Raw genomic sequence first — 21,148 nt, 5'->3', positions numbered from 1 at the left:
AGTTTTAATCTTTTACAAAAAATAAATCCAAACTATTTATTAGGTGATTCGATGTTTTTGTTTTTTTCCTGCTTTTATTGACAATTACGTAATTAGACACTTTCAGTTTCAGCCAATCCGTTTCTCCTGACGTCATCCAGTGACAGCAAGTTTGGGTGCGCTCGTTTTATCACTCCGAACGACCCCGGTAGTTTCACAAAGTGGTCTTCTGTAGGAACATCGAATACCGCCTACTCGGTGAAACGACACTAAATACGATTGAGACTCATACCGAAACCAAACTACAAGCTAAGCTAGCTTCGCTACCATTACCAGTGTCGTACATCTTTTCTTTTCTTTTTGGACACAACCCGGAGACGAAGAGAGACCATCTTCGCCCGTGTCGAGACCTGGTTGCCATTTTACATATGTATCTGGGATGTATGAATGGATATTTGACGGAATCTCGTCGTTGTTTGAGCCCACCACGGGTCAAAACCACCAAGCTAATAACGGGGAGCTGCTGACAAGCACGCTAGCACGGCGCCGAGAGAGCCACGGTAGACCGATCAAGAGGAGCTACCAGAGGTTAGTAAACGAACAGTAAACGCGAAATTCAGTCCATCTTCCTGCAGTGTTATTTAACTGGACTAACTTTCTGGCTGTCGTCACATTACGTTATCCGAACGAGCTAGTGAGATCTAGCACAACTTAATATATGCAAGTGCATGATAGGTAGATTCATTCCTTGTCTTTGCATGCATCTTATTTAGAAGCCTTTCTTCTCCTTCCAGTGTTGATGCAGCAGACAGTGTTGGCCAGAACGAGCCGGTTTCAGCAAAAAGGTGTAGACGAGGTCTGGGCATTTAAAAAAATCGCTGTTTTCTTGCACTCACATAAAAATGAGCTAATTGATGATTCATCACTTTTTTTTTCCCGAGCAGATGTGGTGATAAGTTTTGTCAAGAACACTGTGGCCGGGGTTGCAAGCCTCCTTCGGTTGCGGAAACCATGCCCCGATAAACATGTACAGTATCCGGACACTTATTTAAAGGTCATAATACCCAGCCAGTTGTCAATATATCTTTTTGATTACCATTAACATAACAGTTTGGATTTCTTTTTCAATACATTTCTTTCAAAAGTGTCATTTCTTGTTTTCCAGTCTGTCGCTCTGGGAATCGATGAGCTGGGCACTCCATGGGTGACGAGCCCTGACTGGAGGATGGGTGTGTGAAGATAATAAATGAACAAAAATGTAGTGTACTCTCTCCATATAGTCTGTTTTAAATTGGTTCCTTCGTCGTAGATAAACCGGGGATTGGAATGAATGATAGGGCTGGAGCCAGGCCCTTCCAGAGCTCCTTGCCACCATTAAGGAGGAAATTCAGGCAAGTCCATTTTGGGAGGGGGACAAACAGAACAGTAATTTTATTTACTTCTCTGTCTCATCTGTTCAGTGGAACCAATGTGTCTTCTGAGATGAGGGGCTCCCTTCAGCTGCTGCCTTCACGGCCCTCTGTGAGTGTGGGAATGCCCAACGCCAACCAGACTACTTGCAATGGCTTTGGACACAATCGCTGCTACAAACCCAGTCTTACCGTGGAAGAGGTTCATCACGCCTGCCGATATGCTTGTTCATCCTGATCGTTTCATTCTGAATCGATCTCATCTTAGAAGGCGTTTCACCAAATGTTTTTTGTTCTTGATTTCTCTGTAGACCATCAAGCAGAATGACAAAGAGCACTACAGACGCCTGCTGGAGATGGTGACAGAAAAATACAGCAAAACCCAGCCGCTACCTTTCAATCAAACAAAACCAAAAGCGTGAGTACAAAACCAAAAGTGTGGCACACAACGACTAGAATGTGTCGGTCAGACAACTAATTATCTTCTGATTGTTTTTGCAGCGTGTTGCTCTCCCACGGTGAACACGCAGTGACAAGAAAGCCTTTCGAGTCGGCTTCCAAAAAGATGCCATATTCCCGTAAATATTTTTTGATGCTAATTGTTTATACAAATATTAAGCAATAAAGTACGCTAATGATTTTTTTTTTGGAACAGCTTGCCCCGGCGCGCTCACTCGGAGAATTGCTCCTGTAAATAAGAGCAGGTTGGTGCCATTGTTTCTTAGAGGTTGAACACAGATAGATGAGCTGAATTTTTTTTATAATTTTTTAGGTCTGTTGTTAGGCTTTTATTTATGGAATTTCCTGTCAATAGTCTTAAGTGTGGGCGTTAACTCCATTTATTTTTTTTTTGCCAGATGGGGTGCCCTCCCTCTCAGCAACTCGGATGACAGACAGCATATGAAATGTTCAAAGGTTAATTTGCCTTATTTATCGTAGGACGTATGAGATGCTAACTTTTTTGTTAGCATTTTAGCCAAGCTGCATGTAAAAAGATGATTCTGCTAAGCGGAAGTCCACACATTGTCGTGGCTTGTAAACATTGCTATTCTCCCGTCTTTTTTTAGAAACCCTTTTCCGATTGGGACCTCTCCACCGAAGTTGCCACTCGCCTCAACCTTGTGGACCGAGTGGCGCCCGCCGCCAGCCCGGCGGACTCGCACACACTCTCCACGCATGTCCGACACACCGACGACGATATACCTCGACTCACCAAGGTCTTTCACAGACGTTCACGCCATTATCAGATCAGATTTATCATCCCGTTGGCTGTCTTTGCGCATTTGCAGGAGATGGCGGCCGAGGTGTGCGGCGCTCTGGCCCAGAGCGACCCCAACTTGGTTTTGAGCGCGGCTTTCAAGCTGCGCATCACGCAGCGAGACCTCGCCACTCTTCAGGAAGGCGGCTGGCTCAACGACGAGGTATTCCTTCAGAATTGTTTTGGTCATTTTTGCCAACGATAACATTCTTGTTCCCGTGTGCAGGTGATCAACTTCTACCTTTCCTTGGTCATGGAGGAGAGTTCCGACTCGGCCGCGGGACCACGGGTGTACTCCTTCAGCACCTTCTTCTACCCGAAGCTCCGCGGTAGTCCGGGCGGGCTGGCCGGTGGTCACGCCGCCGTGAAGCGCTGGACCAAAGCTGTGGACATCTTCCTCTATGACCTGCTGCTGGTCCCGCTACACATGGGCGTCCACTGGGCCTTAGCTGTGAGTCAACAACATCACACAGGAATTGTGAAAAATGAAAAAGAAAAAAAAACATTTGCTTTCCTTGTCAGGTGATAGACTTGAAAGCAAAGACGGTGAAGTCGTACGACTCAATGGGCCAAAGACACGATGCTGTTTGCAGTCTACTGCTGTGAGTCCTTTTTGTCATCTCCCTCCTGCCATCTTTTTGTGCGATCATCTCCAAACTCACACACACTTGCCTTTTTCCCCCCCCAGCCTCTACTTGAAGGAGGAGCACAGAGCAAAGAAAGCCAGAGAGCTGGACACCTCCAAATGGACCGTCAGTTGCATGCGGCCCACTGTAAGAAGCCCACTGGTAGCATTAATTTAAATAATCTCCTTCGCTCATGCAAACATGCAATGAAAATGCTGTCGCTTTCCTTGCAGGAGATTCCCCAGCAGAAGAATGGCAGCGATTGCGGTGTGTTTGCGTGTAAATACGCTCAATATATCGCTAAAGGAAAGCCGCTCACCTTTAGACAGGTATGGGAGAGTGTGTGTGTTTATGCAGCGTGTGGCGAGTGAGAATGAACGACTTTTTTTGTCGATAACCTTTAAAAGCAACATCTACTTTCTCCGCAGTGGCACATGCCTCTTTTCCGGAAGCTGATGATTTGGGAAATTGTGCATCAGAAACTCCTATAGCTTGCTCAGCGTGTCAGCATCAGATACCTGCAAAGGACTAACACACACATGGCACCCCCCCCCCCCCTCTCTCCGAGTTGTAATTGGAGACATTTAGACGCAAGCAACAACCATTGGTGTTTATTTTATTTTTTTCTTTTAAAAAAGACTTTTGTGTTGGAAGTACTGCCGCAAGTGCCTTTCAGGGTTCTCACACTGAAACTGGAGAGGCTGACATCATACCGAGCTATGTTGTCGTATTCACTTATTACAGTACGTGCAGGTCACTTCCATGTTTTTCGCAGGACGCTAATTTATTCAAGCACTACTCCGGAGATGTTGACAAACTTGGTGAAATCATTATTTTTTGAAATGACTGAATGAGAGTATATATTTTTGTTTCCCCCAGTTTAATAAACTGCTAAGAGATGTGAGGCACATTGCGTACAGTATTGAATGCATAGCAAACTACTGTATACAAATGCATGTTTAAGTTCATGCTTTAAAGTGTTTTTTTTGTTTGTTTCCCCTCATGTAATAAAAGTTTATAATATAATTATGTATCTACACGTCATTATTTTTTGTGTAGCGAGCGACCGTAGTTAAAGATATTCATATTCCCTTTTGATTATGTAAAATTTATTTTTTAATTTTAGGGCATGCTGTACTTTATATTGTTTAGTAGTATAACAATTAACGATCTACAAAAACAAAATACCGGTATTTGGATTGTGTTCGAAGTTGTTTTATTTTCTCGGGGTTCAGGCGGAAGTTATGTATTTTATTTCGAAAATCCCGGAAGCGAAAAGACAGTCCCCTCTACTAGCCTAATTCGTCTTGATCCACCTTACCACAGCGTTAAAGCTATTTGGGGCTTAATATCTATATATAACTAAATCAATCGTCAGAGCAGTTTTTGCTAAAAAGGTGACTGGTGACGCGAACATGAGCGACACCGAGAAAGAGTTCAGGGATAAGGTGAGTTTGGTTTGACTTTTAACGGAAAACATCGAGCGGGGAAAAAGACGCCAAGCTAACGTTAGCTTGTTAGCTCCTATGTTTGTTGCTTTGTTCAGCCGACGTGGTTATGGCAACGTGTCTTCTGAACCGTGAACCAAAAATGTGTTATTGGATATGTTTTTATGTAATGTGTTAGTTGTTTCCCTTTACTTTTAAGTTGTGTTTTTTAATCAATGAAAGCATGCGGCCCGTTATCAGCCGTCATTCTTAGACTAGGCCGCGCCGCCATGGCCATGCTTTTATTCATCCGACATATATTGCCTACGGTTGTAAAATTAGCGTCTAAATTGTATTTTGTAAATGTGAATTTTAATCAATGCTGTGTTGAGTATTGAATTTTTTTGTGACAAAGGAGTAGTTGGGGCGACACTGAATAAAAATGAGTAAAATAAAACCATCAGGGGAAAATGGCGGGCGTAGTGTTGCGTTCAATATCGTGCGGATTTTTTTCAATTCTGTTTAACGTAGTGCTAGTTATGTATTTATTTTTCATCACAATGAAATTGAGACGTTGGCTCGTCACCATATGTAATATTTTCAGTGTGGCTTTCAATATACTCCTTTGTGCACTTTTACTGTTATCTGGTTATGCTGGTATTATTTCTTTGTGCCTTTTGGTGTTTAAATGCAACCAAACCAACCAACTTGCCTTATCACCCCCTTGTTTGTTCTTTGTCAAGGTTGAGGTTGGAAGAAAGAAAAAAAGGCGGAAGACGTTTCTGATGCGAAGTTATTAATGTTTGAAGCCAATGCCGTTGATGCATGCTAATGTATTGGGAGCAGAAAAAAAGAAGCGCTCAAGATCCTATCCCTCGACTAGTGTTGTAATGGCAGATGGTAAAATTGGGGAAGAGGAGCAAAAAAGACGTCGTAATGTCAAAGAGAAGAAAGAAGAAATGACGGGTTGTTTTGAAGTAATGAAGTAAAAGAAGTTATGAAGTTATGATCAGAGGTTTGGCCGGGTAGGAGTAATTTCTTAACAGCCTATTATGTTGCTATTCTCTTTTCTTTCTCTAAATCATGCATGTTAAATGTCCCTCTCTGTAACTCACTCGCTAGCGCCCCACCTTCATTATTATTTATCTCAAATCTGCTTTTCAGCTAAATAAGTACATTAATGTATTTCATGTGTATTTCATCCATAAAAAATACGCTAACCTAAAAAAAAAAAGTCCTTCTAAAGGTTTTAAGGGCGAGTGGAGTCACACATTTTGTATCATTCTTTCTTAACGCCAGCGCGACTTGTTTTGTCTTAACGTCGCTGTCCGGTTTGTCCAGGAGCCACAGCCTGGCTCGGGGAGTTCCTCCCCTCAGCGATCGGCAAAATCTGCCAGCCGCTCGCCGGCACGCTCCAAGGATGGTTCCCAGCATTCCAGGTCCAGGTCTCGCTCACGCTCCAGATCCAAATCCAAATCTAGGTAAGACCCTATTTTGGTAACAACCGGGAGCGTCTTCAGTTAACTGCTTCTTCATATGAGCGCTGGGATCATCTTCTTAGGTCCCGTTCCCACCGGAGCTCACGTAGGAACTATTCCCGCTCTCGTTCCCGCTCTCGCCGTCGCCGATCCCGAAGCCGCTCTGGCAGCCGGCGAAGGAGCCACAGCCGCTCGCCCATGTCCAACCGCCGCAGGCACATTGGCAATAGGGTAACTATTACATTGCCAGAAATGGCTGCAAACCAGCTGTTTATTTTTTAATAGGCATAAAAGATCTTGTGCTTATTCCCAAACTCCTTCTGCCTCCCAAAGGCCAACCCTGACCCAAACACGTGCCTGGGCGTGTTTGGCCTGAGCCTGTACACCACTGAGCGGGACCTGCGGGAAGTGTTCTCAAAGTATGGCCCCCTGGCGGATGTCAACATAGTGTACGACCAGCAGTCGCGGCGCTCCAGGGGCTTCGCTTTCGTCTACTTTGAGAACTACGAGGACTCCAAGGAGGCGAGTATCAGTTACCCAGGAATTAATTGACTTCTGAAGCTTCTGCCGTACGGGTTTCCCACCAACATGCTGATTTGGATGACTAACGCCCACATGTTCCTTCAGGCCAAGGAGCACGCTAACGGAATGGAACTGGACGGCCGGCGAATCCGCGTGGATTTCTCCATTACCAAACGAGCGCACACCCCCACTCCTGGCATCTACATGGGACGGCCCACATAGTGAGTGTCGTCCTGACCACGCCGTAGATTCAAAAATGTTTTCCTGAGCTTCTATGTTCCGTTTCCAGCGGTGGAGGCGGCGGCGGTGGTGGCGGCGGCGGAGGGGGAGGCGGCTCAAGGCGCATGTCAAGGGACTACGACCGAGGCTACGATCGAGGTTATGATCGTGGTTACGATCGGGACTACGATCGCTATGACGACCGGGAGTACCGATCGTACAGGTAAGCGCTTTGCGTCTGGTTATCTTGTGGGATTGGTGGTTGACATCGAATTGTTTTTATTTGTCCGATAGACGAAGATCTCCATCGCCGTACTACAGCAGAGGGTACCGCTCTCGATCCAGATCACGATCCTACTCCCCACGTATGTTTGACACTGGCACACACGATTACTGTCTTTTCTTCTATTTAAAAAAATTAAATGTATTTCATACTTTCTTTCCTACAGGTCACTACTGAGCAGTGAATTCGTCCATGATTTTTTTTTTTTTGATGTTTTGACCAGACCACAACTTGTACACAGAAATGCACGGGGATAGAAGTTTACCTTACAAATTTCGAGGATAACGTGCACAACGTTCCTGATGTTGAAAGTTGTTTTGTTTGCTGAAATCTGGACACTCTTTTGTTTTATTTTAGACACAGAACCAAAAAAGGTGACGTTTAAAAGAATGGCTTTTTTGTTTTGTAGAAGGAACGTATGTTTGGAGTGTGGATTTTTTTTTTTTTTTTAACAATACACAAAGCAATTTTGTCCACTTTGTTTGCGGTAGGTTTGAATGCATCTGCTAATGTCCAGTTCATCTTCTCTGTCATAATACCTGTCCATGTTAGTCTTAGTATGACAGCCATTGTAGTCTTTTTTTTTTTCATTATAAAGACACAATTCGTAGAGGAAGTTCTTAATGAGGATGTTAGACATGGTAAGCTTTCATTACGTTTTCTCAATGTTCAGAAATAGAAGTACCCACCACAGTATATAAATGGCTTGTGTCCCTTCTGCAGTTTGTCATATTACACCGTATTCAGGAAGTAGAATTTGTATGCGTCATACGTTTGTCATGTGGATTTTCAAATAAAAGCTGAAACCATTGTCAGCAGTTTTGTGCTTTTATTTGCATGTTTCTTCAAAATGATGCCTTGACAGCACAGTCATGCAAATTATCTTCCCCAAGTGCATGGATGAGGCCAGTTAAAGAAAATTTAAATGCAAAGATCCCATCCCTGTGAATTATTTGTGAATATAGGATTGTGCTATTAAAATGGGGTCGGAGCGTCGCATATCTATGACGTAGGCGCACCACTCTGGAACCAACCAATCGAGGCGTTTGCCTGTTAAGACTTCATTTTTGCATAATATAAATTTAAATTTTGTGTTTATGCAGTCAAGAGAAAATGGGATAGTGAAAGTGCTTCCACGCCATTCTTTTTATATTTCGGTATTTTATATTTACTCCAGGATGAAAATGTTACACGTCGCTGTGACGTATGCTCTCACACTGACCAATCGGAAGACTTGCTTGCCAAAACACTTCCGCTCAGCTCTCGCTGCAGCCCGTGCTGTCTTTCCCAGCCGAGTGGTCCGTGTGAGCGGCAATCGCTGAAGTGTACGGCACGTAGAAAGCGAAATAAAGGTACACATGAAAATCGTTTTCACACTAAAACTCAAAACCTAAGGTCTAAGTTAAGTGTCTCCGTGGAGAGTCGGTCAGCGACTTGCTCGGACATATTCAGGTGTGGTTCATATTAGCCGACTGCTAACGCTAGCATAAATCGGGTTTGAATGAAGCTCCACGTTTTCACCTCCAGCTAGCATAAAGCTAGAGAGCCTACAAAATGTTTGTAGGAGCTCTAAAAGTAGTGATATTCCTCAGGGGAATGTATCGTGGCCGAATGGTAACTTGACGCCACTCTTGCAGATGGCTCCAAAGAAGGGAGACGCACCTAAGCCTCCCCCGTTGATTGGTCGCTTCGGGACGTCGCTTAAAATCGGAATTGTGGGACTGCCAAACGTCGGGTTGGTACAATTTGATTTTTCTTTTTTAAAGACAGATTTTGAGATGAAGTGTTTGCAGGAAATCCACGTTTTTCAACGTGTTGACCAAGAGCCAAGCAGCAGCGGAGAACTTCCCCTTCTGCACTATCGACCCCAACGAGAGCAGAGTGCCAGTACCCGATGAACGTTTCGATTTTCTCTGCCAATATCATAAACCAGCCAGGTGTGACCATGTGATCGTATACACCAAGGATAGTGACTGAGCTATAGTTTTAGTTATGTTCTAGTAAGTGAAGTTTGACTGTGACACGCTTCTGCCATCTCCTCCCCAGTAAGGTTCCTGCTTTTCTCAATGTGGTGGACATCGCCGGCCTGGTGAAAGGCGCACACTCGGGTCAAGGGTTGGGGAACGCTTTCCTCTCCCACATTAGCGCCTGTGATGGCATCTTCCACATGACACGTGAGTTACTGGTCTACTTCTGTGTGTGTCTCAGTGTGTCAGTGCCTGAGCCAAGAACTTGAGTGAGGGGCACAGGTGCAGCCCAGGGTGCTGAACCCAAACAAGTCCCAGAGCCATAATGTTCTTATTATTGCTAAGTATTAGATAGAAACCAGATGATTATAAGAGAAATGTCTGACTGAACTAAATTATCCCTAAAATACTTCACCGTTTCTCCAGGTGCCTTTGACGATGAGGACATCGTCCACGTGGAGGGCAACGTGGACCCGGTGCGAGACATGGAGATCATCCACGAGGAGCTGCGGCTCAAAGATGAGGAGATGATCGCGCCCATTTTGGACAAGCTGGAGAAGACGGCTGTCCGAGGCAACGATAAGAAGCTTAAACCCGAATACGTATGACTTGTGTTGTCATCGGCCTTACGGATGGAAGCGAGGTAACGGATGAGCGCCTCCTCTTTATTCAGGACATCATGGTGAAGGTGAAGAACTGGGTGGTGGATGAGAAGAAACACGTGCGATTCTGCCGAGACTGGAATGACAAAGAGGTCCGGCGCTTTAGCTCATTTAGTGGCTCTGCGTTCTTGTGTGGGGGGGTGGCGCTCTCCTGAGTGGAAATGTGCTCGTGTTGCAGATTGAGGTTTTGAACAAGTACTTGTTCCTCACATCCAAACCCATGATCTACCTGGTCAACCTCTCCGAGAAGGATTACATCCGCAAAAAGAACAAGTGGTATGTGTCTTGTATTTTTGTGTCTGTTTTTATTTTTTTGCGCATTGATCGTTTTTGTCGTTTGTTTTGGTTCAGGTGTGTGTTGTCATGTTGAAAGTAGCATCTATTCTCTTCTCTGAGGTTGGCTAAAATCAAGGAGTGGGTGGATGTTCACGACCCGGGCTCCATGGTGATCCCCCTCAGCGGAGCGTTGGAGTCCAAACTGTTTGACATGGAGCCAGAAGACCAGACAAAATACTGCGAGGAGCAAAAGACGCAGAGGTGGTCCAAACTGTAGTGAAAATGTCCTTAGTTTTGTCTGTCCATTTTATACATGAGCTTTCTAAAAACAATTTTGCTATAATGAAAAATCCCCAAACTATTCTAACCTTGGTCATGACGCATAATGTCGTTGTCTTGGTCTCCTTCTAGTGTCCTGACCAAAATAATTAAGACAGGCTACGCGGCACTACAGCTTGAGTACTTCTTCACCGCGGGACCGGACGAGGTGCGAGCGTGGACCGTCCGGGTAAGTGTGTTCTTCAGCGTTGTCACCACAAAGCGAGTCGAACGATTCATTCTGATCCTTGGAGACAATTTACCTGGAAAAACAGTTTAGTTTTTTTATTCCCAGGGTAAAGTCGGGCAGGTTATTATGAAAATTAAACTGTTTTTATTATTACAACCCAATAGAAAGGCAGCAAAGCTCCACAGGCGGCCGGAAAGATCCACACGGACTTCGAGAAGGGCTTCATCATGGCCGAGGTGATGAAATATGCCGACTTCAAAGAGGAGGGCACCGAAAATGCAGTCAAGGTACGGCATATCAGGAGTCACAAAGAAGTCAAAGAAGAAATTTTTGCAGTTTTGGTCCACAAGAAGTTATCTGATAAAATACGTCATTTTTATCTTGTATATTGCATTTTCATTTGCCCAATTTAGGCTGCAGGCAAATACAGACAACAGGGTCGAAACTACGTGGTGGAGGACGGTGACATCATCTTCTTTAAGTTCAACACACCCAATGCACCCAAGAAGAAATAGGAATGTCAATAATCATTTTAAAGAAGAGAATGCCATCCACACTTTTTATTTGACCATACACAGAATGCCTTCGATCCGCTACGCAACCATGTGGACTGTCAATGTTGCCCCCAAAAATCTCAGCCTGGTCATCAATAAAATGTGACAAAACCCACTCATGATTTTATGATATATTTTTGACGTTTCTAACTTTGTGGAGATTTTTTTGCAGGTCAATCCCAGGGAACTACAGCAAGGGTTTTATTTCACAATAAAACATGACATAATGAATAACTGTTTTTTTATATATACTAGAACTTTGAGCAGCTGAGTGTGTGTCCAGTCAATAATAATCGTGCTGTTCTCATTTTCATCACTATTCCTTCGGCCCGTGGCGTTTGCGTGTGATTTTCAGTTTAGCTATCAAATATTTAATTAGAAGGCACAAAAAATGATCAATTGGATGGGGTATTGGTCAGAAAATGTCCTCTAATTTTGCTAGTAGTTTTTTGAAATGTGATCATAATAATATACACGCATATAATACAAGTTTTTAAAATACAGTTAAAAGTTAAAAACTTGGCAAAAGTTCCCGTGCTTTCTTTCTCCAACTCAACCAAACAGGAAACACACGTACTTTAAAAACGATTGACATTCCGGTCAGCCAATCAGGCTACGAACTACCGGCCCCTTCAGCCAATGGCTGCAAAGAAGAAAGGTGGGACGTCCTGTAATGCGATGCAAATTGCATAGGCGACCTCGCTAAGTCCCGCCCCTTCGTGTTTCCCGCACCGTCAATCAAAATAGAAAAAAAAAAAATCGCCCCTTATTCACCGATCAACCCAACTAGCTCGTCTATGATAAAATGATCATGTTTGGAGTTTAGCAGCTTTTAATTACGTCCCCACTCGGGATGTAAACTATAAAGATAGTTAGCGCATCGACGTGCTACCCGGGCGGTGAGTTTTATTGACGGAAGCTACGTCTCTTTTAAACCTTTTTTTTTTTTTTTTTGCTCGGCGGCTAACTAGCTCGGCTATGGTGAGCTAGCAGCCGAGCTAGCAGGCTAGCGACGGAGTTGTAAACAGCCGCTCTCCTTGTCCCGGTGGCCCGTCGCGTCCCTGCGAAGTTGACGGGAATTTCGGCTTGGTGGGGGAGAAGGGAAAGTTTTTTTAAGCGGGGGTAGGACCGAGCAAGAGTAGCGAGGGGGGGGGGATGCTTTGCGGGGCTTTCAAGGCCCGACGGGAGTTGAAGATTACCGAGTGAAACAAGGGAGAAATGGCGTCCGCGGACGTGGACAGCAGTCAAAGCGACTTTCTTCAGGAACCGCAGGTAAACTCGCCACATTTGGTCCCCCTTGTTTTCCTTCCTCTCGAGTGGTTTTCGGCGTTGTGTTTAGCGAGCGTGGAAGTTCACACGTTTTGAAATTTTGATGCCATTGGGGGGTGGGGAAGGGTGGAGGAGGGTGAAACGCCGTAGTACACTTCCTGTGTTCCCCCCACTCTCTACAGCGGCCACCCACTTCTTAAGCCCGTTAAAACCCGCCCATAGTGGGGAGGACGTTGCGAGACCGTCGCTCCGTACGGGGACAGTCGCTCCGTGCGCTCTCCGCGACGCAAAGGGCGGGTGTAGGCGCGCCACCGACGGCGTAATGTCGCTCCGCTTCGGCGTCCATAATCAAAAACAGTAGCGTTCATTTCTCGCCCATCCCCCACTCGCCTGCTAGCCTCCATGATGTGAGCTAGCGGCGCTATTGCATATTTTTTCGCCTTGAAAACTCATTCAAAGCTGTCATCCACTCCTATTTGTGGTCAGTTTGACCCCTTTCTTTATGGCGGCATGGTGCACTAGTGGTTTGCACGCGTGCCTCTCAGCTCAGTGGGTTCGAATCTATCCTGGCCAGCTCGCTACCAGTAGGCCTTCGTAGGTATGTGTTTGTACAATGTCAAAGATGAAGTGATATGCACGAGACCAGCAATATCAGACAGATCTTTCAAAAGCAATTCCAGTCATATTATTTCCCCAAATACTAATAAAAACACAAACGTTAAAGTAAATCCTATGTAATGACTCCTTTAAATTGCATCATTTTCTGGTTAATGTCTTCATGCAAAGAGAATTGAGTTTTGAAGTGTGAGCCTTTGTTCAGGGTTTCTATAAATCCCTAAACATTCTCAAAGATTGGGGGCACTTTTTGTAATTATTTATTGAGTGACATTGCACAATCGCAAAAGGAAACAAAACAGTGCCGTGCTATTAGTTGGAAGTGAAACATGTTATGTGACTTATTTGTTAGGCCACTATTGAACCAGATTGTGCTTGCTGTGTTCTCACTGTGCTTGTGTGTGTTTTCTCCTGCCACTCTGGCTTCTCAACACATTCCCAGAACTTCACTTATTTTGTAAAAGAAGACCAGCATACAATGGAAAAATATATTGAGGTGGACGGGCCTTTATACACCAACCCCAATGTGTGTGTGATTGGAAATGTGATGATCTGCTTACCTCTTGCTAATCTGCTGAAGCTTAATGGGCCCGTTTTCCACCTCCACAGACGACGACAGACATGTCTGCCATTCAGCTGTCGGGATCAGACCGCTGGGAGGTGTTAACGCCCGTCTCGTCCGCAAAGGATGATCCCAACGGCGGGATCGCCACATCCAACGGGCAGTACGTGCTTCCCCTCGGGAGTCTCCCGAGCCAGCCTATCTATGTCACTGCGCCGGGAGGCGAGGCGGCGGCCAATGGCGTGTCGGGCATTCAATATCAAGTAAGATGAAGTTGTCACCTGAGTCGTTGCTCTAATCATTCAATTGTATGATTTTGCTTTTCCGATTGATTCCAATTTTTGTATTTTGGGTTCATGGTTTGTGATGATGATTCAAACTATTGTTATCGCTCAGTGATTGTCAAAGTGTGGCCGAGTCTGATGATGGGAAAATCTACGTTTCAGGTCATCCCCCAGATCCAAAATGCGGACGGGACGCTGACAAGCTTCCAGACGCAAGGCTTGGATGACGGCACGGGGCAAATCCAGCTCCTCCAAGACGGCAGCCAAGGTGGCATCGGAATCAGCTGCGCGGCAGCGGCCACCACGGACCTCCTGACACAGGCGGGGCAAGCGCAGTCCATCCAGGGTCTTCCGCTGGCCGGGGGCTCGGCGTACCCAGTGGGGCTGCCCGGCAACATCACCTTCGTGCCCATCAACAGCGTGGACCTGGAGTCGCTGGGCCTGACGGCGGCGCAGACGGTGCCCATCGCCACGGGCGTGACGCCGGAGGGCCAGCTGATCATGAGCGGACAGACCCTGGAGAACGCCGGGCAGGACGGCAAACTGGCGGGCGACGGACACCAGCAGCTCTACGCGCCCGCCTCGGACGCCCCCTCGCAGCTCCCCGCCACCATCGACGGGACGGGTGTGCTGACCCAAGCCACGGCTGTGTCCGCCGGCGTGTCGGACCATACGTCCACTTCGGAGAACTTTAATTCCCACCTGCAGCAGATCCAGGTCAGCGTGCAGATATTTTTGTTTGAATGCTCTTATTTTTGTCTTGTGTCAGAACAAATTTTGACAGACCAATCATTCCGCCTTCCTCCCGAACGCAGCCTAAGCTTCTTCATCTTCTTTCCTCTGACCGGTGTTGCTCAGGTGTCGTCCTCCAGCGCCGCCACTCTCTCGCAGCCCATCCTCCAACTGTCGGGCGACGGTCAGGCCCAGGTGACAGCGGGCCAGGACTTAAACGCGGCGGCCAATCAGACACTTCAGAGCGTCCAGCTGGTCAACCCGGGGACCTTCCTCATCCAGGCCCAGACGGTCAGCCCCACCGGGCAGATCCAGTGGCAGACCTTCCAGGTGGGGTGGGCCGGCGTGACGGGGACGTCAAGACAAAGTTGTTGGGAGAAGATATGGAGGCGTGTGTTGTTTTTTTTAGGTGCAGGGTGTTCAGTCGCTTCAGGGGCTCCAACTGCCGCAGGGGCAGGGCCAGGCGCAGCAGCTGACCTTGGCCCCCGTGCAGACGCTCCCGCTGGGCCAGGCGGGCCAGGTCAGCTTGCCCAACCTCCAGACGGTGACCGTCAACTCGCTGACGCAAAGCGGCGTTCAGTTCCCGCAGCAGGGCGACGACACCAACAGCCCGGCCGGTACGACGCGAGCCCGGTTACTTTTGCGTTTTGCTTGGCGTTTGAGTTTGCACGCCGTTCTGGCTTGCCTTCTCCCTCAGTGCGCGTCTCATCCCTTTGTGTCGAGGCAGGCATCCAAATCAAGGAGGAGCCCGACTCCGAGGATTGGCACCTGAGCGGCGACTCCACGCTCAACCCCAGCGATCTGAACAACTTACGCGTGCAGATGAGCATCGACGACGACGCGGATGCCGCCAGCGGCGAGGGCAAGCGTCTGCGGCGGGTGGCCTGCACCTGCCCCAACTGTAAAGAGTCGGGAGGAAGGTGAGCAACAGAAACGACTCGTTCTCCGAGCGGGGAACATTGGATGGTGTCGCGTTTGTGTTTTTCTGGGGTAGGGTTTGTGACTTGAGGTGGAATGTCATTTAAACGCGTCTCACTCACGCAGAGGCTCCGGGCTCGGCAAGAAGAAGCTGCACATCTGCCACATCGTGGGCTGCAGCAAAGTGTACGGCAAGACGTCGCACTTGCGCGCCCACCTGCGTTGGCACAGCGGCGAGCGGCCCTTCGTGTGCAACTGGATGTACTGCGGCAAGAGGTTCACCAGGAGTGACGAGCTGCAAAGACACAGAAGGACGCACACAGGTGACGGGAGCTTTTTTCTTTTCTTTTGCATTTCATTGTACCACCACAACTGTACATTTAAATCCAACGAAGCTAATATACCCAACTGTGTGTCTGTCCCAGGCGAGAAGAAGTTTGTGTGCGGCGAGTGCTCCAAGCGGTTCATGCGCAGCGACCACCTGGCCAAGCACATAAAGACTCACCAGAATAAGAAAGGCGGCGCCCCCGCCTCGTCGTCATCGCCCTTGCCCGCGGACACCCTCATCACAGCCGACGGCACCACGCTCATCCTGCAGTCGACCGGCGCTCACAACCTGGTGGCCAATCAGGAGATCCCGCTGCAGTTGGTCACGGTGGCGCCCGGCGAGGTGTTGGAATGAGGCCGAGACGGACAGGTGAGAGAGAGAACTGTTCTAACGCAAGGACAGCCTCTCCGATCTCCTATCTGATTTGGGTTCCTTTGTTTTATTGTTTTTTTACATATGAATATAAATATATATGACAAATATATATATTTTAAGTAAGAGTTATTCAGACTTTGTTTTTGCAGTCTTTTTATAGGCCAGCGGAAGCATTCAAAATGGTTGCTATGTACACACACACGCACACACTCACACACGTTCTACACAACGAAATGCCTTATTTTGTATCATAGTCGTGTATAAAATGCTGGAGGTGCATGTGTGTTTTTTATTTTTTTGTTTATTGAATACTAAGATTCGCCGTGGAAAGATTCCCCGACAAGTTTGGGAAGTGCGCTTACAGTACAGTTGAGTTAGTCAGCAGCCATATTTCCCGATAAAATGTCCGATGCAGAAGTTCACTCGTTTTTTTCCCTCACCGTTTTGAGTTTTTCGATAATCACAACGTCACAAGACCAAAGGTCGGTCCCTGAACGAGATCGGCACTTCCGTTCATCTCGGAAACGGTTTAGGTTGGCGCAGATCTTTGTCAAAACACAACAGCTCACTTGTTTTTCTCACCTTTCAGTTATGCACTAAATTAAAAACGTTTTCCAGAGAGGGTAATGTCATGATACCACGTCATACCGTTTCTTGGACAAGATCTGGTCGGCTAGGGCGTGGTTTTGTGAATGCTAGGCTAACACTAAGTGAGCTTCCAAAAATAGCTGACAAAATATGCAGCTTCTTTGAGCGCCCAGAACTGAATGTTTCTCACAATGCTTTTGCTTTGTTTCTCTGAAAATTTGTCATGTTTTTTTTTGGGCCTTTGTGTTTTTGAGCTTTTTTGTGTTTCATCAGTCCAATGAAAACCATGCATCTCCAAACTTTCATTTTAATATGGAAAACAGCCAAACTTTTCAGATGAAAGGAAAAAAATCATAAGGATGTGGAGTTGGATGGGTTTTTTTGTGCGTAAAGTAACACTTGTGGTTAATTCACATTTGTTTGGTGAAAATTCGGGCAAACAGATGTAACAAATCGGCAAACATTCCAGTCCAGATATGAGGTGAGATTCAATTCTTGCAATAAAACATGTGTGGCCACGTGAACTTGAAAGTTAACAAAACAAAATCAAAACAATCATGTGAATTTTGTTGTATTATTGTTTCCTCCATGTATAATTCTCATGTTTGTCCGCATGTTTGTAGCACTCATTTAAGTGTATTATCTTGTTTATAGAAGCCATCAATTAGTCGACACAATTTGTTTCAATATATCGAAACCTTATTTTAAAATGATTTTCTTTTTATTAAGAGTTGGTGTAAAAATTGAATGTTACCTTTTTTTGTAAAACCTTTTTTCAAACGATCACAATAAAGTCTGAAACATTCTGTCTCAGCGTCTGAGCATCTGCAAAAATACTGAACCGAAACACTCCAATTTGAGGGTCAGCGAAGGTTTTGAATTGCTCTGTCGCCCCCTCGTGGTAAAGGTTTGAAACATGCTTAAACCATTAATATCAATATAAAATGAATATATACTCATATATATATAAAACAAATATAATAATATTTGAATATTACTAAATATATTACTATATACTATTTATATTAATTACTATAATGTATAAATATAAAACTCAATTTTAAAGCTTGACACCTGTGACCTTTGACCTTATTTCCCTAATAAAGTGACCTGTTATTAGGTACACTTGAAAATGGCGGTGTACCTAATGGAGTGTCCGTGTGACGTCACTTAGACCAAGGGTGTTGGCCTCCAGTCCTCGAGGGGCCGCGTTCCAATATGTTTTCCAAGTGACCCTCGTTAAGCGCAGGTGCGTGAAAACTTTTAGCTTCTTTCACGTCCAAAAGAAGCTAAAAGTTTTCACGCACCTGCACTTAACGAGGGAACCACACGGACACTCCATTAGGTACACTGCCATTTTCAAGTGTACCTAATAACAGGCCACTTTATTAGGGAAATATCATGGTCAAAGGTCTAGTCCTTGAGGCCGCGTTCCAATATGTTTTCCAAGTGACCCTCGTTAAGCGCAGGTGCGTGAAAACTTTTAGCTTCTTTCACGTCCAAAAGGAGCTAAAAGTTTTCACGCACCTGCACTTAACGAGGGAACCACACGGACACTCCATTAGGTACACCGCCATTTTCAAGTGTACCTAATAACAGGCCACTTTATTAGGGAAATATCATGGTCAAAGGTCACAGGCGTCAAGCTCTAGTCCTCAGGGCCGCGTTCCAACATGTTTTCCAAGTGACCCTCGTTAAGCGCAGGTGCGTGAAAACTTTTAGCTTCTTTCACGTCCAAAAGGAGCTAAAAGTTTTCACGCACCTGCACTTAACGAGGGAACCACACGGACACTCCATTAGGTACACCGCCATTTTCAAGTGTACCTAATAACAGGCCACTTTATTAGGGAAATATCATGGTCAAAGGTCACAGGCGTCAAGCTCTAGTCCTCAGGGCCGCGTTCCAACATGTTTTCCAAGTGACCCTCGTTAAGCGCAGGTGCGTGAAAACTTTTAGCTTCTTTCACGTCCAAAAGGAGCTAAAAGTTTTCACGCACCTGCACTTAACGAGGGAACCACACGGACACTCCATTAGGTACACCGCCATTTTCAAGTGTACCTAATAACAGGCCACTTTATTAGGGAAATATCATGGTCAAAGGTCACAGGCGTCAAGCTCTAGTCCTCAGGGCCGCGTTCCAACATGTTTTCCAAGTGACCCTCGTTAAGCGCAGGTGCGTGAAAACTTTTAGCTTCTTTCACGTCCAAAAGGAGCTAAAAGTTTTCACGCAGGTGCACTTAACGAGGGAATCTGTATTTTTGCCCCGCAGCATGGCTATATGATGATATATTGTATATTATATAATAAATTATATTATATTGGCTAGATAATATATAAATATGATTATTTAACCCTAATCCCTTATCACAAATATATCTATTGTATATTTATTAGTGTATACCTATTCATTATATTGATATGACTGGTTTAAGCATGTGCTTCACACTTTAACCACGAGGGGGCGACAGAGCAATTCAAAACCTCCGCTAACCCTCAAATTGGAGGATTTCGGTTCAGTGCCTTAGGTAGATGTGTATTTTCTCTCTCCATTCCTCCATCATACCAACCTATATAAAAAGTGAGATACATTTTATTGTGTAATTTTCACAGAGAAAAACATTTGAAACAAACAATATCAAATATCTAAAGTCAACCAATTTAGGCATTTTTGTTTTATTAAACAAAAATATGACAACAAAAACACAGGAACTATTCCACTAATTTATTGCCCTCTGAGCCGGCACTCAAGAAAATTCTTCATTCCCCAAGTCGGTGACAAAAATGCAGTTAAAAAAAGGTAAGAAGTTCTTACCACACCACAGTGCGTGTGCCATTGAAAACAAAGTCATCAAGCATGGACATCATAGTGACCACAAAAATGGAATTCGATAGACTATCTTTCACAAATAACATTTTCTCACACACATACTCTCACAAATTGGAGCCCATCCCAGTCGACTGGGAAAGAGGCAGGGGTCCACCCTGGCCCGGTTGCCAGCCGATCGCAGGGAACATTTAGAGGAAACAATCACTATTGCCAATTATGTTCAGTGTTGAATGAAACTAACATGCATTTGCTGGAGAACATCACCAAAGTCCTCCAGCAAACTCCCCACAGAAGGCCAAAAACCCTGAAGGAACCCAGAAGCTCATAAATGTGAGGTGGCAGTGCCATGAAACGAAACACGGCTTGATTATGGGAGTCGCCATCTTGTGGACAGTCGTTTGGTGCACTCTTGAAACAGAGCTGGCTTTGGCGTCCGTCCTGATAAGACATGCGTCCTTACAGCTCCGTGTGGTTGTCTGAAAGAAGCAAATGTTCAAGAGCCCAATGCTGAAGTTTGAGGATGAGCTGTATCTAGTCAGCCTTCTATGTGTGTGTTTGTGCATGGTTAGTGGGTGTCAATTACTAATGTTGTACCTGTGCTGGACGACTCTGCTGTGGGACTTTTCGGTGTCACTTCCTGTTGGACGAGCATCTGCAGCCGTTTGACCTCCTGGTCGTAGTCGCTCCACTCGGTCACGATCCGCACGGCCGCCTGAAGCTTGGGCTCCTTTGTCATTGGGTTGTTACACTACAAAAACAAGCAGAAGCAATTTTTTTCTACAATATCTTTTCAATTTCACTTTCACTTATTTGATTTGTTTTTGTTAGTTATGAGAACTTTGGTGTCGGTGTGCATACTTTGTTTTTTTTTCTGATTTGTGGGGCATGCTGTTTACCAAGTCTATAGTTTTGGCCTTTTTCTTGGAGGCGTTGTCACACCACGTCTCACACCACAACCACTCCTGAGGCAGAGACTTGATGGGCACTTGGTGGATCATGTTGTTTGGAAGATCCTTTCAGAAAGAAGAAGAAAAAAAAAGTCATTCAAAAGAGTTGAGTGCAACCTGAAGCTGTGCATCTACCTGGTCCAGGTTGGACAGACTGTTGGGGTCCTGGCTGAGGCCTTGATACTGACCACGTAGTCGATCCCCTGCTGCGATCTTCCTGAACTTCTTCAGGTCCACAACATAGAGGGCGCTGGAGGGAACACAGAACATGAGGCCAAATCACCAACCTTTTTTTTTTTGACTCATGTACCTGATGTGGTACTTGCGTCCTGCCAAATGACTGGCCCAGTATCCGGACTTCCAGAATCGATATCCGTCCATCTCCCGTCTGCTCTCGCAGAAAGGCGTGTAGCCGTACGGCGCCCCTTCCAGATCAAAGTCCCGCAGCTCCTTCAGGTCAGTACGCACGATCTGAACGCCCACAAGAACAACAAATTATACACATGAGGGCGAGCAAAAGAAAAGTAACATTTC

At 45.7% G+C, this 21,148-nt stretch overlaps 5 protein-coding genes across 8 annotated transcripts in view; 4 read left to right on the top strand and 1 right to left on the bottom strand.

Moving 5' to 3' along the window:
* The first annotated feature begins 154 nt into the window (after window positions 1–154).
* Window positions 155–4,298, top strand: senp2 (SUMO specific peptidase 2). Of its 2 annotated transcripts, none has more exons than XM_088356388.1 (17): window positions 155–567; window positions 774–835; window positions 924–1,006; window positions 1,145–1,208; window positions 1,289–1,370; window positions 1,440–1,590; window positions 1,700–1,806; window positions 1,890–1,966; window positions 2,044–2,092; window positions 2,246–2,303; window positions 2,456–2,605; window positions 2,678–2,809; window positions 2,873–3,097; window positions 3,169–3,248; window positions 3,335–3,419; window positions 3,506–3,601; window positions 3,701–4,298. In XM_088356388.1, the coding sequence occupies exons 1-17, from the start codon at window positions 419–421 to the stop codon at window positions 3,761–3,763; spliced, it is 1,713 nt and encodes a 570-aa protein (XP_088212514.1). In that variant the 5' UTR covers window positions 155–418; the 3' UTR covers window positions 3,764–4,298. The 2 variants fall into 2 exon arrangements, with proteins under 2 accessions (XP_088212514.1, XP_088212513.1); XM_088356387.1 differs by having other exon boundaries at window positions 156–567; window positions 924–1,033.
* Window positions 4,299–4,537: 239 nt separating this feature from the next.
* LOC148385101 (transformer-2 protein homolog alpha-like) lies at window positions 4,538–8,016 on the top strand. Its single transcript, XM_088401318.1, has 8 exons — window positions 4,538–4,720; window positions 6,041–6,180; window positions 6,261–6,408; window positions 6,511–6,699; window positions 6,805–6,920; window positions 6,989–7,141; window positions 7,213–7,283; window positions 7,368–8,016. Exons 1-8 carry the CDS (start codon window positions 4,688–4,690, stop codon window positions 7,376–7,378), a joined length of 861 nt encoding a protein of 286 aa, XP_088257444.1. The 5' UTR covers window positions 4,538–4,687; the 3' UTR covers window positions 7,379–8,016.
* Window positions 8,017–8,406: 390 nt separating this feature from the next.
* Window positions 8,407–11,283, top strand: ola1 (Obg-like ATPase 1). Its single transcript, XM_088400899.1, has 11 exons — window positions 8,407–8,553; window positions 8,839–8,936; window positions 8,995–9,138; window positions 9,248–9,375; window positions 9,595–9,770; window positions 9,842–9,922; window positions 10,009–10,106; window positions 10,227–10,367; window positions 10,518–10,614; window positions 10,779–10,901; window positions 11,028–11,283. The coding sequence occupies exons 2-11, from the start codon at window positions 8,839–8,841 to the stop codon at window positions 11,127–11,129; spliced, it is 1,188 nt and encodes a 395-aa protein (XP_088257025.1). The 5' UTR covers window positions 8,407–8,553; the 3' UTR covers window positions 11,130–11,283.
* A 628-nt stretch (window positions 11,284–11,911) lies between these two features.
* LOC148385099 (transcription factor Sp3-like) lies at window positions 11,912–17,647 on the top strand. The gene is made up of 8 exons (XM_088400898.1): window positions 11,912–12,440; window positions 13,662–13,877; window positions 14,061–14,615; window positions 14,757–14,960; window positions 15,040–15,247; window positions 15,358–15,550; window positions 15,675–15,871; window positions 15,974–17,647. The coding sequence occupies exons 1-8, from the start codon at window positions 12,387–12,389 to the stop codon at window positions 16,228–16,230; spliced, it is 1,884 nt and encodes a 627-aa protein (XP_088257024.1). The 5' UTR covers window positions 11,912–12,386; the 3' UTR covers window positions 16,231–17,647.
* Window positions 17,648–19,497: 1,850 nt separating this feature from the next.
* Window positions 19,498–21,148, bottom strand: part of uggt1 (UDP-glucose glycoprotein glucosyltransferase 1) — an 80,111-nt gene continuing 78,460 nt past the window's right edge. For all 3 annotated transcript variants that reach the window (XM_088399891.1, XM_088399892.1, XM_088399894.1), the window contains 5 exons: window positions 20,925–21,085; window positions 20,750–20,864; window positions 20,564–20,680; window positions 20,262–20,415; window positions 19,498–20,143 (listed from right to left, as the gene is read on the bottom strand). In XM_088399891.1, coding sequence (XP_088256017.1) covers window positions 20,124–20,143; window positions 20,262–20,415; window positions 20,564–20,680; window positions 20,750–20,864; window positions 20,925–21,085 — 567 coding nt within the window. In that variant the 3' untranslated portion in view covers window positions 19,498–20,123. The remainder of the gene's footprint in view (window positions 20,144–20,261; window positions 20,416–20,563; window positions 20,681–20,749; window positions 20,865–20,924; window positions 21,086–21,148) is intronic.

This window comes from Syngnathus floridae, chromosome 16, assembly GCF_059516105.1.
Source record: "Syngnathus floridae isolate MCC-2025c chromosome 16, RoL_Sflo_1.0, whole genome shotgun sequence".
Taxonomy (NCBI): Eukaryota; Metazoa; Chordata; class Actinopteri; order Syngnathiformes; family Syngnathidae; genus Syngnathus; species Syngnathus floridae.
This window is presented reverse-complemented; position numbering and strand designations above follow the sequence as displayed.

Coding starts and splice junctions, on each gene's coding strand:
- senp2 (XM_088356387.1), top strand. CDS start 419: ATGTATGAATGGATATTTGACGGAATCTCGTCGTTGTTTGAGCCCACC. Junction 1,807..1,889: donor AATCAAACAAAACCAAAAGC/GTGAGTACAAAA, acceptor TTGTTTTTGCAG/CGTGTTGCTCTCCCACGGTG. Junction 3,602..3,700: donor AGCCGCTCACCTTTAGACAG/GTATGGGAGAGT, acceptor CTTTCTCCGCAG/TGGCACATGCCTCTTTTCCG.
- LOC148385101 (XM_088401318.1), top strand. CDS start 4,688: ATGAGCGACACCGAGAAAGAGTTCAGGGATAAG. Junction 6,409..6,510: donor GCAGGCACATTGGCAATAGG/GTAACTATTACA, acceptor TGCCTCCCAAAG/GCCAACCCTGACCCAAACAC. Junction 6,700..6,804: donor ACTACGAGGACTCCAAGGAG/GCGAGTATCAGT, acceptor ATGTTCCTTCAG/GCCAAGGAGCACGCTAACGG.
- ola1 (XM_088400899.1), top strand. CDS start 8,839: ATGGCTCCAAAGAAGGGAGACGCACCTAAGCCTCCCCCGTTGATTGGT. Junction 9,139..9,247: donor CAATATCATAAACCAGCCAG/GTGTGACCATGT, acceptor TCTCCTCCCCAG/TAAGGTTCCTGCTTTTCTCA. Junction 10,107..10,226: donor ATCCGCAAAAAGAACAAGTG/GTATGTGTCTTG, acceptor CTCTTCTCTGAG/GTTGGCTAAAATCAAGGAGT.
- LOC148385099 (XM_088400898.1), top strand. CDS start 12,387: ATGGCGTCCGCGGACGTGGACAGCAGTCAAAGCGACTTTCTTCAGGAA. Junction 14,616..14,756: donor CCCACCTGCAGCAGATCCAG/GTCAGCGTGCAG, acceptor GGTGTTGCTCAG/GTGTCGTCCTCCAGCGCCGC. Junction 14,961..15,039: donor TCCAGTGGCAGACCTTCCAG/GTGGGGTGGGCC, acceptor TGTTTTTTTTAG/GTGCAGGGTGTTCAGTCGCT.